The sequence below is a fragment of the Ruditapes philippinarum genome, unplaced genomic scaffold (assembly GCF_026571515.1).
Source record: "Ruditapes philippinarum isolate M1 unplaced genomic scaffold, ASM2657151v2 ctg226_1_1_1_1, whole genome shotgun sequence".
In the NCBI taxonomy this organism is placed as follows: Eukaryota; Metazoa; Mollusca; class Bivalvia; order Venerida; family Veneridae; genus Ruditapes; species Ruditapes philippinarum.
In genome coordinates this window covers 254,958-269,586 of record NW_026856455.1, presented here as the reverse complement: position 1 = coordinate 269,586, position 14,629 = coordinate 254,958, and the positions used below count along the sequence as shown (strand labels likewise).

General features: G+C 33.6%; 1 protein-coding gene across 1 annotated transcript; it reads left to right on the top strand.

Moving 5' to 3' along the window:
* Nucleotides 1-6,889: 6,889 nt before the first annotated feature.
* LOC132746588 (sushi, von Willebrand factor type A, EGF and pentraxin domain-containing protein 1-like) lies at nt 6,890-14,324 on the top strand. Its single transcript, XM_060735788.1, has 8 exons — nt 6,890-7,047; nt 9,269-9,436; nt 11,007-11,163; nt 11,757-11,920; nt 12,574-12,741; nt 13,049-13,216; nt 13,483-13,656; nt 14,122-14,324. Exons 2-8 carry the CDS (start codon nt 9,379-9,381, stop codon nt 14,322-14,324), a joined length of 1,092 nt encoding a protein of 363 aa, XP_060591771.1. The 5' UTR covers nt 6,890-7,047; nt 9,269-9,378.
* Nucleotides 14,325-14,629: the final 305 nt, after the last annotated feature.

The following is a 14,629-nucleotide window of genomic DNA, read 5'->3' as shown; positions in this document are numbered from 1 at the left end:
AACCATGTAAAAAAGGATTTTTTAAAAAAACATTTTTGGAATTTTTACCCCTTTTAACTTTTAAGGGGCGGGGTTTTACAAAAATTTTGCCTTTTTTTAACCATTTTTCCCCCAATTTCCAAAATTTAAAATTTTTAGAAGAGAGGATTTTAAAGGGAAATTGAAATTTTTGAGTATTGGGTTGGTTTTTTGAGAAAGAAAAATTTTTAAACCATAAAATAATTTTTGTTTTAATTTTTAAATGTATTTTTCCCCGAGGGGCCCTTTTAAACTTTTAAAAGGGAAGGGTTGTTTAGGGGCCGGGAAAAAAGGGACATCCCCCAAATTTCGGGGGAAAAAAATTTAACCCCCTGGGAAAAAGGAAATTTTTTCAAAAAACAAAATTAAAAAAGAAGCAGACTGGGTTTTAAATTGGGGGGTTTCGAACATGGGGGTTTTTTTGGGGAAATTTTACTTTGCAAAAACCCCCTTCACGCCCCAATAGAAAACCGGTTTTAAAGCGGAAACTCGATTCTAAAAACACTTAATATGGCGGGAAATTCAAGGGATCCGAAAAACCAAAAAAAAAAAAAAACAAAAAACGGGAAGGGTAAAGTCCCGGGGCAATTTTTAAAAACGGGCTCCCCACACAGCATTTGGCCCACCTTTGTTGTGAGTAAAAAAAAAATTTAAAAACCCCCAAAAGTTTTTCCTGGGAAAGGGGAAATTAATCCCCAAAAAAAAATTTACAAAAAGGAAAATGCGGGACCCCGGTTTTAATTAAAAAGGGAAAATTTCTTTTTAAAACCCAAAAAAAAGGGGAACAAAAAACCTACCCCCCCTTTGAAAAAAAAAATTTAAAAAAAACCACAAAAAAAATTTTTCTGGCGAAAACCTTTTAAAAAAAAACTTTTATATAAAAGGCTTTAAATACATTTCCCAAAAAACAAAACGATCAAAAAAAAAGGAATCCCTTGGAAAAATAAAAACAAAAATTTTAATAACAACATTTCCCTTTAAAGGGACTTTAAAAACATACGCCTTTTTAATTTTTATAAATAACACAAAAAAAATTTTCGGGGGCGCAAAATTAAAAATTTTTAATTTTAAAAAAGTCCCGGAATTGGGTGAGGGGGTTTTTTCCGGGGGAAATTTGTAAAAATTAGGCCCGGCATCCCCAATTTTATGGGGAAAAACAAAATATAAAAAATTAGTTGTTTAATAATGAAAAGTGAGGGTGGGGGGAATAAATATGGGAATTTTGTTTAAATTGGGAAAAAAAGGGGATTGAAATTTGGGACAGAAGAAAAACGTAATAAAAAAAAGAAAAAAATAAAACAAAGATAAAAAATGTAAAACAAATAAAAAGGAAAAAAATGATCCCCAAAAAAAACATTTTTTTTTCAAAACCAAAAAAACCAAAAACCACAAAAATGGGCCCCCCACTTTTGGAACTTTATTTCCAAAAATTTTGGGAATGTCCCCCCGAAATTTTTTTTAAAATACCCGGAAAAGGGAAGAATTAAATTTAAAGACATTCCCCCAAAAGGGTAAGCGTAAAATTTCAAAAAAGAAACAAATACTTTTCCAAAAAAATTTTAAAAATTTTCCAATTTACTGAAGCAATTAAAAAAACCTGTAATAAAAAATTTTAATCCCCTTGGGCAAAGTTTTCAAAAAAACTGGAAAAACCAAAGTGATCCCTCGGAAGCTTTTAATCCCCCAAAAAAAAAAAATAAAAAGGGAAAAATTTTTCGGGATTTGGGTTTTTTGATTAAATTTCGGGTTTTATGGGGGATAAATGTAGGGCCAAAAAACCCTTAAAAAATAAAAAGAAATTTTCCCAAAAAAAATACCTTTATCCCGGGAAAAATCGCGAAAAAAATTATACCCACGCGGGAAAAAAAAAATTTAATTTTAAAAGTAAAAACCTTTGTTTTTTCTTTTGGGGAAAATAACTCCCCAAAAAATTTAAAATTTTATTTTTATTTTAAAGTAAAATTACTTTTAAAAAAATTTTTCCCCAAAGGAAAAAAGGAAAATTTTTTAAAAAAACTTTAAAAACCGGGGAAAAACCACCCCCCGGGGTACCCAACCCCCAAAAGGGGCCCCTTAAAATTTTAAAAATTAAAACACCCCCAATGACATAAAAGGAAAAAAGAAAAAAGCATTTATTAATTTCCAGTTTATCCATTTTAGGCATCCATCCGGTTTCTTTCTGTGCGGTTTCTTTTCTCTTGAAATTGTTTTGTTGTTGGGTTTTCCCTTTAGTGGGGATTATTCAGTTGCCAGAAATTAAAAACATATTTTTGAACTATAACAAGAAATGTGATGTTTATTTGGAAACATGAATAAGGGAAGTTGTTGGAAGTTGTTGACGTGGCATCTTGTTTTTCTGATGTTCAAAAAAAGATGTTTGAATGTACAAAAAATTTGTAGGGAGTCATGTATCTGAAAAAACTATGTTGAAACATTTGATTGAAGTTGAGGGGGATTTGAAAATTCTAACGGAAGGGCGAAAACCTGTAAGTAAGGAAATAGAAGTAAAAACATCATGGGAGGGGTGAATTGGATAACTAATCGAATTCCGAATGCAAGTGTTTCAGAGGAGCGGGCTGATAAAGAAACTCAAAGACTTGTTTTGCCAACCAAAAGCATCCCCATTAAAGGGAAGAAAAAAAGAAATTCTGCTGGCAAAAAAGCCTGGAACCTTTCCATGTGGTTTTCCTTCCTTTTCCCCAACCTTTTCATAGGGATGTAAATGTTCCCAAAGAGGTGGGAGGGGCTGGGCTAAAAACAATGCGTGTAAAGACATCCCTTCCCCATTTATCGGCAAGGTTTGGGATAATTTTCCCCGGAACAACTTTACAATTTCGAACCCAGTTAAACCTCCGATCCCCGGGGCCCAAATATCTTGCTGCTCTCAAACACGGAGAGTTTCATAGTACCTTTAATGTTTTTTGCCTTTTTCTCAAAGGCCTTACGGGAAGGAGTGGCAAAAAACAGAAAATACTTGCCGAATTTTTAGTCTGTTCTGGAGGCGACCGAGAAAACATAAAGAAGGGCCTGGGACAGAAAAAAAATTTTTTCTGGTTTTTCGATTCCTAGAAACGGCCATCGATGAAAGCCTTCTTGGGGTGCGGGACCAAACTATAGGAAGGAATTAAAAACAGTAGAAAAAACGGGAGTAGAGTTTCTAGGCATAAGGACCAAGAACCGGGGGAACATTGGAATAGATTTCCCCAAATGGTGGGCCCTTCTTGTCCATTCCTTCCAGTGTTCCCTGGACAATTCAAATAGTTCTTTAAAGCGGCCCTTCAGGCATCCCCATTTCCACTGAGGGATGATACGCGGTCTTGTTTCAAATTATTGCCAACCTTGCACAAAACCTCCCGGATAGACTTTTCACTTGTCCAAAAGAATTTCGCCCTGTCCCACTAATGAAACCGACCAAAGGGAAAACCCAATAGGACAAACCCCACAATTTCTTCAAAATGAAGGAAGTTTACGGAAGATGAGCAGGTTTGTTCTTGGGCAGATTAAGGCCTGACCAGCAAGAAAACGTGTAAAAAGTTATTCCATAATATTTCATAGGGATGTTTTCCAGAACAAAAAACCCCCAAGGGAACATCTCCAGAAGAAAAGAAAATCCCCATTACAAGAACCAAGTCCATTTGCAATTAAAACTTAGGACTGAACAGGATTTAAGCTTAGGGCAGTCGTTTATCCAATGACTTTTCCTTCGGGATACCATTTTTACTGGGGTCCAGTCGAAAACCCCCTGTGTTGATAACTGTTCTAACTGAGGCCAAAGGAAAATAAAAACGCTGGACGGGAAAACAAAGGAAATATTTACTTGTTACAAAAACCCTTGGATGTCCTTGGCCTCAATCAGCAATCCTGGAACTAACGATTCAATCATATGCTTCGGGAAAAAGCTGAGTATTTTTGAAAAAATTACCTATTACAATGAAAAGATCAAAGTAAAATTTGCTTCGATCCTTCAGCTGCCGGTTTCATGTGGAGTTTTGGTGTTCAGTTAACCTGTGACCAATTTCAAAAGAGTGAAACTAAACGGAAAAGTATCGGATCATCTTGCTGCTCCTTTTTCAAATCAATTGACTTAAGGCTGCTCCCGACTTCAATCTCGTCTCTGTAATTAAGAGAAAGAACAGTTTGGTTAAATGAAATACTTTCTTTGGCTGGGAGTTGACCTGGACCTTCAGATTTAGAAAACAAAAGAGCCTTGACGGCATCTGAAAGGGGCATGTTAGAATCAGGAAGAGGAGAAGCTGAATGAATTCTAGACAGTGTATCGGCGTCAATGTTCTCTCTACCAGCTCTGTACCGCAAGTTGATGTCATACGCAGACAAGGAGGATAACCACCTGTGACTGATAGCATCAAGCTTGTCAGATGAAAACACATAGGTAAATGGGTTATTGTCTGTTCTAACTTCCACAGAATTACCAAAGAGGTAATCATGGAACTTATCACAGACAGACCACACAGAGCCAAGAACTCTTTCTCCTGCTCTCAAACCCCTTCTAAATTACATGCTCCTTACAATCAGCACCAACCTGGGTAAAGAACCGCTGTTCAGAATTTAAAACTTCAGTGGGAATAGAAATACCATGGTCAACGCCCTCTGAAAAATCAATGATGCAAACAACAGACACATCATGTAAATTACAAAAAGTCATTGTTGGATGAATGGAGATAGTTCTAGCAGTCAAGTTACAAACACGTACTGGAACCTTGCAAAAAGAACTACCAAGTTGTACCAATCTAGTTCACATCAACATAAGAGAATCAGTAGACTCTGTAACACCAGACGACATGTTGTCAATATGTCTCACCTTTTCCTGAAATGTTGTTGTTTTAAAAGGCTTAACAATGACAGTCTGATGATGAAGAAGAGTAACAGGTTTGGTGACAATGTCAGGCAAGAAAGATATGATGTCTGAAAGTGTAGATGATCTTGACTCTTTTCCGGATGACTTCAAAACATTCAATATGCTGGTGCCTATTATCAAAGGGACTTTGTAAGAGTACTCTGTGTCTGGAACAGTCAGAATAGGAGCTGAAAAAGATTGTGATGAAAGAGAAGGAAAATAAATATCAAGAACTGAATATCCTTAGTATGGTACCTTAGAACCATAATCAAAAGAAATATCCAACATAAAATCTGACAACTGTGACAAAACAGGCTGAGGCTTTAAAGATTTGAAGAAGGAAATTCCAATAGATGAAATCATAGAGGCAGTATCTTTCAAAGCTATAATAGAATTGCCATTATCAAGAATGTCAGATTCCTTAGAAGAGCCAACTAGAGGAAATGTAGAAGCAGGGTCATTAGAAGGGGAAGTACGACCTCTCATCTGCTCTGCGATGGAGGTCGACTGTAGTTTAAAGGACTTGCAGAGGCTTTGATATCCTGAGTAGTAGAAGATCTCTTTTGTTTCAAGCCCTTGGGTTCCTACTATATACTAGACAGCCTTAACTCCATGCGTTCCATCTGCTTAGAAAGGGCCCTTATTTCCCGGAGAAGTCTACTATCTACAAGAGTGACACACTGCTGTGCAAGAACATACTCATTAGGGGGGAAAAAAGTAACAAAAAAAAATTGGCCTGAGGGGTTTTTCCTGTTAGAAAAAGAGGAAAAAGAATTTCTAACCCCAGACTAGCGTAAGTTTCTTCAAAATTTTAGAATAGTTTGAAGGTTGAGCTTCCTTCTGAAAAAAAAAAATAGAAAAGGCATTCTTAGCTTATATCAAGAAGGCCGACCCCCAAATCTACCCAACATTCACCTTGGACATCCCATAGTTGCAAGGATCCTTAAGCAACCTCTCCCAACGCAAACAAATCAGCAACAGACTTTTCCCACCTTCGAGTCTTATAAAATGTTCCCCCAACTTTCAGTTTAATGAAATTCCGTTAATTCCATCTAAACATTCAATATCTCAGGAAAATGGTATTTTACATAAAAGCAAAAAACCCCTCGACGCCCTTTCAAAGATTTACTAATAGCCTCTCTGATAATAAATGGTGGATAATTACCCTCATCAATGACACTTGACATCATAGCGCTATATCTCAAACATTGACGAGTTGTATTTTCCATCTTCTGAAAAAAGGTAACTCAGAGATACGGGCATATACCAAATCCCTATTTGTCACAAAAGACAAGAATGGTTGAGAGATAGGCATTGGTGGAGGAAGAATGTTATAAACAGGTGGAGGAAAGTGAACCTTATGTGTATCTGTTTTGTTGATATGTTCCCGTATAGGAGTAGGTGTGACATTAATTGTATGATTAGAGTGTAGTGTATGAGGAGCACTTACCATCGCATTAACTTGAAACTTATCAGATTTATGTAGCTGTCTAGCAAAAAATTCCAGATCTGCATCTGAAAAGTCCCTCATGATGAAGTGAAACCAAAAACAAAAATTGGATTGGATCAAAGAGAAAATGAATGTGACTGTAAAAACAGGATTTCAAATGGCCCAAAATGTACACCATACACTATAGGACTGATTTACATAAGTAACCAGTTTAGATCTATATAGATGTAATAATATATACAAATACAAGGACAAAATGATACATAAAAACGATATTCGTAACAAATAACAAAACACGAATATCGACTACATGACATATACCTAGGATAAATGATACCAATGCCGTACATCAAATATCATTGTAAAATCATTATTATGTTCACGCAAAAACGTTTGAGGAGTATAGTTCTTTTATACATAAGAATCCACATATATCTTAATATGTACTTAAAGTATATTTATAATTTGTTTTTGTCAAAAGTTCTCGTGAAATAAATAGAAAATTGTGAATTAAAGGTAGAAAGAATAAAGTTTTAATATATTTGTACTATAAATATTACAAGAGCTGTGAGATTTTTCACCGAGGCATTATATGGAGAAGGAAGTGGGCCGGTTTACATTGATCAACTTTTCTGTGGAGATAATGATTATGTGCTAAGTGACTGCCAGTATTTGTTCCTGAATGAATGTAGCCATAGCAGAGATGTTTCTATAATATGTAATGGTATGTTGTTTCTTATTAAGTCTGATCCTTTATTGTAATTAAACATGGGTTGCTTGATAACACATCTGCGGAATTTTCTAAATTCAAAATGTTATCAATTCATATTTAAATGCGGATATCTGCTGAAGGTGGTGTCAGTGGAGTGGACGGTAGTTTACACTTTACAGGTCATGGACAGGCCAAATCAAACCGAGCCTGCAGCATTGTCAATTTTGCCGTTTTGATCTTTCTTTAGGGATTCTTATTTTCTCTATTTAATAAAGTACATCTACAAACTGCTTATTTTGTGATTTATAATTATCATGATTTGAAAACGTCTGAATTTTGGGAGTCTTAATTTTTTAAGTGTGCTACAAAAAGGTGTTTAAGATAACTAATAAAATAGTCAAGAGAATTCTTTGTTAGCATAAAGATGGAACATCCAATCAACAGCTTCGATTAACATTTAGCTTTTCTAATTATTTTGGACTTTTCCAAACAATGCATCGAGTGAGCATTTAGAATTATTTCTGATTAGGTCTGTAAATAAAGGATCACAAATTTTATTAGTCCCCTACCGGTTTAACCGGAGGGGACTTTAGGTTTACCCTCCGTCCGTCTGTCTGTCTGTCAGTCCGATAGTCTGTCTGTCCACAAAACTGGATCCCGCGATAACGCAAAAAGTACTGAAAATAGTTTATTGAAACTTGATATATGGATAGATGGCAGTATAGAGATTATGCTCGTCTTTTTCTTTTCTTCATATGTTGACAATTCTGGTTGCTATGGCAACAAATAGTCTGAAAATATGGCAAATTTAACACATAAACAAGATCCAGTGATAACTCAAAAAGTACTGAAAATATTTTTATGAAACTTAAAATATTTGTAGATGGCAGTCTGGAGATTATGCACATATTTTATTTTTCTTCCTATGTTGAAAATTCTGGTTGCTATGGCAACAAATAGACTGAATTTCAAGATTTCTGATTTAATTTTTTAAGCTTTTTCACTAAAAGTTCTTTATTTCTTAAGGTGTTTACTTCAAACTTACTTTAAATATAAGTTTCTGGTCATCAATCACATCATATGTGACAAGGTTTACAACTCTAGCACAAAAATTATCAGAATAACCTCCCTTGAACTTAGAATTTTTATGAAAAAAATGTTGTCTTTTTTAATTAACTTCTTTATTTCTTAATGTATCTACTTCAAACTTCATATATATGTTTCTTATTATCACTAAACATTTTTGAGAAGGTTAAATACTATAGTAAGACTATTTCCAGAATTATGTCCCTCTTGAACTTAGATGTTTTTCGAGAAATTGGTATTTTTTACTCCAACTTCTTCATTCCTCATAGGATTAACTTTAAAATCCCACATCGTAATAATATGACAAGGTTTATAAATCTAGAATCTATATTTCCAGAATTATCTTCTCTTTAAAACTTTGAATTTTTCTTATTCATTCTTTAAACTTTCTAAGTTTTTCTTCATGGACTTTCTTCAAAATTCAAAATAAACATTCAATATCAACACCTAAATTATATATTTTTTTAATTTTCATCTTTGTTACTTACTATACATTATAGTTAATGCTATATTTGAAAATTGTTATGTTTTTCACTTATCTTCTTTGTGACTATAAATGGTATCTTTAAACTTAAAGTAAAACTCACATCATATAGGACAATGTTCATAAATCTAGCATCTTTATTTCCAGAGTTATATTGTCTTTAAGAATTTTACATTAAAATATGATATATTTTGGTAACAGAGATGTTTGAAAAAATAACTTTAGAGTCTCCTTCAGTCTGTCTGTCTGTTCATAAAACTGTTTCCTGAGATCACTTTTAAAGATTTTTTTCCAACAAATTAACTTAAAAAAAGAAAAAAGTTGAAACATTAGTTATTCTTATTCATCCTGAGAAAATTGGACCTTTTGATTACCTGTTGTATAAACATAATTGCCTTACTAGGCAGGGAAACTTAACACATTACAGTGATATAGACAAACTTAGAACTCAAAAGATTTAAGTTCATTCATGTCATTCATTCACTTGTAAAATTGAATGGCCAATGTCCCATCAGAATGTTGCTGGGGTTCTAAGCGGTAGGGGATTTATTGGTTGCTTGCAATACTATGATAATTGCTTGTTATTTTTGTTATAAATGAAGAGCGGAACAACCTTAATGAAAATTTGATGCTTACATTTAATATATATTTTATTCCTTTAAGAGTGCGGGGAGCCAGACATTTCTCATTGGGATGCTGGATATTTTACATACAATGGTTCAACTTTGTATGCTGACTGCTCCTACTATAAATCATATTTAGGCGTATTAAAGATGACTTGTGACAATGTTACACAGACATGGAGAACAGAAGGAGAATGTCAAGAATATGGTATAAAACAAAATTAATGCACTCATTGAAAATGATACATAATTAAATGTCTTTAGAATTAATGGAAAATATTCATGATGTATTAATTAAATATGGTGTCATATTTTTGCCAACAGTTAACCACATAACTATCGCGTAAACTATCTGACTAACTAATTTGTTTTTGAGTAAACACGATAAATAACAGATATTTCTCAGACAAACAAGATATTTTTCTGTTACATAGATAAATAACGAATAAGTATCTTTTTATCCCCCGCCGATGGAATCGGGAGGGGGATATAGTTTTGGCGTTGTCCGTCCGTCCGTCCGTCCGTCCTTCCGTCCATCCGTCCGTCCGAATTTCGTTTCCGGAGTAGTTCTCTGCAACTACTGGCTGGAATTCAACAAAACTTTATGGGAATCATCAATATTAAGAGGAGATGCGCATATCGTCGGCTTGTTCCGGTCCGACCCTTTAACTCAGAGTTGATTAGTTATGTAGTATAAAAAATCGTTTCCGGAGTAGTTCTCTGCAACTATTGGCTGGAATTCAACGAAACTTTATGGGAATCATCAATATCAAGAGGAGATGCGCATATCGTCGGCTTGTTCCGGTCAGACACTTTAACTCAGAGTTATGGCCCTTGATTAGTTATGCAGTATGCATATGGAGTAAAAATCGTTTCCGGAGTAGTTCTCTGCAACTACTGGCTGGAATTCAACGAAACTTTATAGGAACCTTCAATACCAAGAGGAGATGCGCATATCGTCGGCTTGTTTGGGTCAGACACTTTAACTCAGAGTTATGGCCCTTGATTAGTTATGCAATATGCATATGGAGTAAAAATCGTTTCTGAAGTAGTTCTCTGCAACTACTGGCTGAAGTTCAACGAAACTTTATGGGAACCTTCAATGCCAAGAGCAGATGCGCATATCGTCGGCTTGTTCGGGTCAGACACTTTAACTCAGAGTTATGGCCCTTGATTAGTTATGCAGTATCCATATAGAAAATTATTTGTTTCCTCGTTACTTCTCTGCTACTACTGGCTGGAATTCAATGAAACTTTATGGGATACTAAGAGGAGATGTGCATATAGTCGCCTTGTTCCAGTCAGATACTTATAACTCAGATTTATGGCCCTTGATTAGTTATGTAGTATGCATACATCTCATTGGCATTTCCAGATTTTACTATTTAACACAAAGTTATGGCTCTGTTATTGCCCTGAATATTTATCAAGTTCAAAGAATATTACTGTTTATGCCATGATTAATATATAAATAAAGCCTTATGTCTTCAGTTGTTGTGTTAATAATAACCAGTACTCGGCGGGGGTATAAATTCAACGAATTTGCTTGTTTTTAAAAAGATAGTTAATTAGATAGTTAAGCTTGATAATTATGTTTTTAATTGTTTGCAGAAATAAGCACCATAATTAAAAGAGAATATGAAGTTAGTTTTATTGATTAGTAATTTTTTAATATAACAGAAAATGAATGTTTTAAAGCAAAGAATATAATGTTATATTAGATACAAGTATATTATAAATTAATTAACTGCATCAAGGGTAACTTTGTCTTTTTTCAGGCTATCCATTAGATATCACTGAAATAAAACTATCAGGGGGAAATTCAACGTCAAATGGTAGGGTAGAAATCAAATCTATTGACACGTGGGGAACAGTATGTGACCATGGTTTCGGTAAAAATGAAGCTGAGACAATATGCACAATGATTGGCTTCCCGTAAGAAACACTACTCTTTTCTTTATTGAATATCAAATACATACAGTTGAGTATCAATAAAGGATTCAATCAATGCTTGAGTAAATTACCTTCGAGAATGATCTATATTCATTTGTATGTCTTTCAGAAAATTTGATACATGTACTTGAAATTCATTTAAAGATATAGTTTACATAGAAAAAATGATTATAATTTTTATCCTTTCTCTTTCTGTAATGTACCTAATCAACATTATATAGGTGTTACAGCTTGAAATATGAAAAACAAGATCAACACGGAAGGCGTTCATTATCGATAGAGTACATCTACAAACTGTTTCAAATTTAATATATTTTACCTACTAAGTATTTTCTTGCATCCGAATTCACCTAAGATGTACTTACAAGTTACCATAAACATAGTTTTAAAGCACTGTTTACAAATGAAGACTCCCAAAATTGCGAACGTTTTTAAATCATGGTAATTTTATCATAAATTAAAAGTTTTTTCTTATAAATATATACGTGTTCCGGCGTTTCAAGATCGTTAATTTATCATTCAATATATAGCTTCATGAGGAAAAACGAAGCTATAAAAGCAAATATTTTTTCCAGTCCTGCTGTCTCATTTCATCACGGCGCCTACTTTGGCGAAGGTTCTGGTCCAATATTTGTTGATGACTTACAATGTGCAGATAATGCTACACATATCAACAATTGTAGTTACGTCACGTATGATAATTGCTTTCACTTCAACGATGTTTCTGTTGTTTGTACTGGTAAGAGCAATAAATCAAAAAGCCACTATTAGTTATTTCAAACTTATAAAATTTCTTCTGCTAAACGAAAACAATTTAACATATTTTGATCAAGAGTATGCAAGAAGTTGTTTCAACTTCAATCAAAATACGTACCGTTTTCCACAGCAATTTCCAATTTTTAGACAAGTATAAGGGTTCGGGAAAAGATAGATCCTTCCAGAAGAAACAAACACAGTAAGAAATTTATGTATACACTATAAACATGTTTTGTTCAGTTCATAATTATTAATGTCAGACTTAAAATTGTCTTACTCTTATATTCTTATATTTATTCCGTTTTCATGATTTTGATGTAGTTGATCCATTGATATGACAAGAAAGGCAAATAAAAGCCAGATTTAATAATGTTGTTAACTGTCTTACAAAACTATTTGCACTTTGTTCATTTTTGTGAAGGAACAAATATACTCATTTTACTCAGATATTTGATGGTGTCTTTTCGTGGAAAGTGTACATTAATATTTTCTACTTTTATGTGAAATGAATTAATTCAAAACAGTTGTATACATTACAATGAGCTATCACACAAATACATTATAGGAGTTTAAATTTAATAATGGCATACTTGCATTGAATATAATGAAACATTTAAATAAAGATCTAATTTTCAGAATGCCCCTCGCCAAAGCCTACAAATGGAAGCATAAATTCCACATCTACTCATTACCTTGCTGCTGTTATGGTCACGTGTGACAACGGATACAATTTGATTGGTGATTCTGAAATACGTTGTGAACTTGATGCGACATGGAGCAGCAGTCCAACTTGCAAATTGATAGGTATGGCATTAAATAATTAGCTATCTATCAAATTATCGTCGTTTTTATCAGTAACATACGGCAAAAGTTAAATGGTCTAGATATATTCTTTGAAACGAATTGATATAGGAGAAATATCATTTGAAAACAACTAAAAGTGTTTTGATGATTTGAAATAAATAATATGGCTATAGAACAGATATCACGGCCGAAGCTAGGTCACACAAAACACTTTGTTATGAGTTAAGATCCTTCAAGCATTAAGACTGTCAGAAAATGCACAGTTTAACAAGAAATGAAATTCATGTTTCCTTAATGTTTTCTTAAGACTGCGGCGACCCAACACCTGAGTTTGGATCTATTTACACAACATCTACAACAAACGGAACTGTTGCCATAATTTCATGTGACGAAGGATATGAAATACAAGGTGAAACAGTGATAATGTGTCAACCTAGTGATGAATGGACAGATAACCCCTCGTGCATCATCAAAGGTATAAAACTATTTAATGTTTTATCTTAATCATTTTTATTTTATATGACATTTGAAACACGGATATGCTTTGGCAAAACAATTAAAATAAGGATTTGTGGCAAACACAATTTTGTTTCTGATTGTAAAAAGCAATTCATGTAAATGAAATAGCATAGGCACTATCTCAATATATTATTATAATGGAGCAATATAGACTTCATTTTGTAATGATTTCAATAAGGTAGTGGGTTGTATCTCATGTCTCCTTGTTTGGTTTTATTTCAGATTGTGATATACCAAATCCTGTCAATGCACAGGCGACACTTACAGAGAATAAAACAACATATGGAGAAACTGCTGTTGTTTCTTGTTATGATGGGTATCAACCAGGTGGCAGTTATCTTGTTTCCTGCTTAGCTAATGGTACTTGGGAAACCTGGCCTGAATGCACAAAAGTCGGTAATTATATTAGCAAAGGTTCTAGATTAAAATAATTCGGTCTTTGATTTTTATTTGATCTGCTTATATTTACTTATGTAGTTATTAATCAGAAGACGCTGTTTTGCCAAGAATTTTGCTGTAATGGACATCTATTTTTCAGATGAATGGAAAAAGTAAAATCCATTAAGGTTTGATAGATTTTTTTGAAATGACAATGATAAAACTTATCTAAATGAAATTGATACGATTTAAGAACAATTATTTGACGATGCATTTTTCATCTATTTGAATGAATGAAAATGTTTTTAAACTGATTCAGAATTAGGAAAATAGATTGCAAACTAATGCATCTGATAGAGGACTATCCGAGTATTGATGAGCAAGACATTATAATAAGTTTTGGTTCTATGAAAAGGTCGCTAATAAAAATAAAATTAAAGTATAAATTTTGTTGTGTTGATTGAATTTGTATATCTTTTTTAGATTGCGGGGACCCAGCACCCAACAAAGGAAAATCAAATGTCACAGTGTTCACTTATGGCACTATTGCTAAAATTGAGTGTGAACCAGGTTTCAACATATTTGGTGATTCCATGATTACTTGTCAGTCTGATGGAACATGGAGTGATAATCTAGTTTGCAATACATCGGGTGAGTGTCAATTTTGTGTGTCATTCTCAGTTTGAATAGTAATATTGTGTATAAGATAATACGAAAACAATTTTGGTAGCGAAACACATCTTGAACATGCTTTTGTCCAATGGATGGAAAGGTGAATCATTTGAATGATGTACAACATATAAAGTGATTTTGAAATTTAAGTTTGTTCCAATCTTCAATAATTGGAAAGATAATCCATACCGATACGACATGCTCATCTCGATAGTTTTAATCATTGAATTAGACATAAAAAGACTAAACTGTCACTTGACTAACTTTTTGATATTACTGCTGTACTGGACGGAACAGATCAAAGTTTAAGGCTGTCGTC

What these genes read in the sequence shown, in the direction of transcription:
- LOC132746588 (XM_060735788.1), top strand. Translation starts at nt 9,379, where the DNA reads ATGACTTGTGACAATGTTACACAGACATGGAGAACAGAAGGAGAATGT. An exon ending in AGGAGAATGTCAAGAATATG is followed by an intron (nt 9,437 to 11,006) that starts GTATAAAACAAA and finishes GTCTTTTTTCAG; the next exon opens with GCTATCCATTAGATATCACT. An exon ending in TGCACAATGATTGGCTTCCC is followed by an intron (nt 11,164 to 11,756) that starts GTAAGAAACACT and finishes TATTTTTTCCAG; the next exon opens with TCCTGCTGTCTCATTTCATC.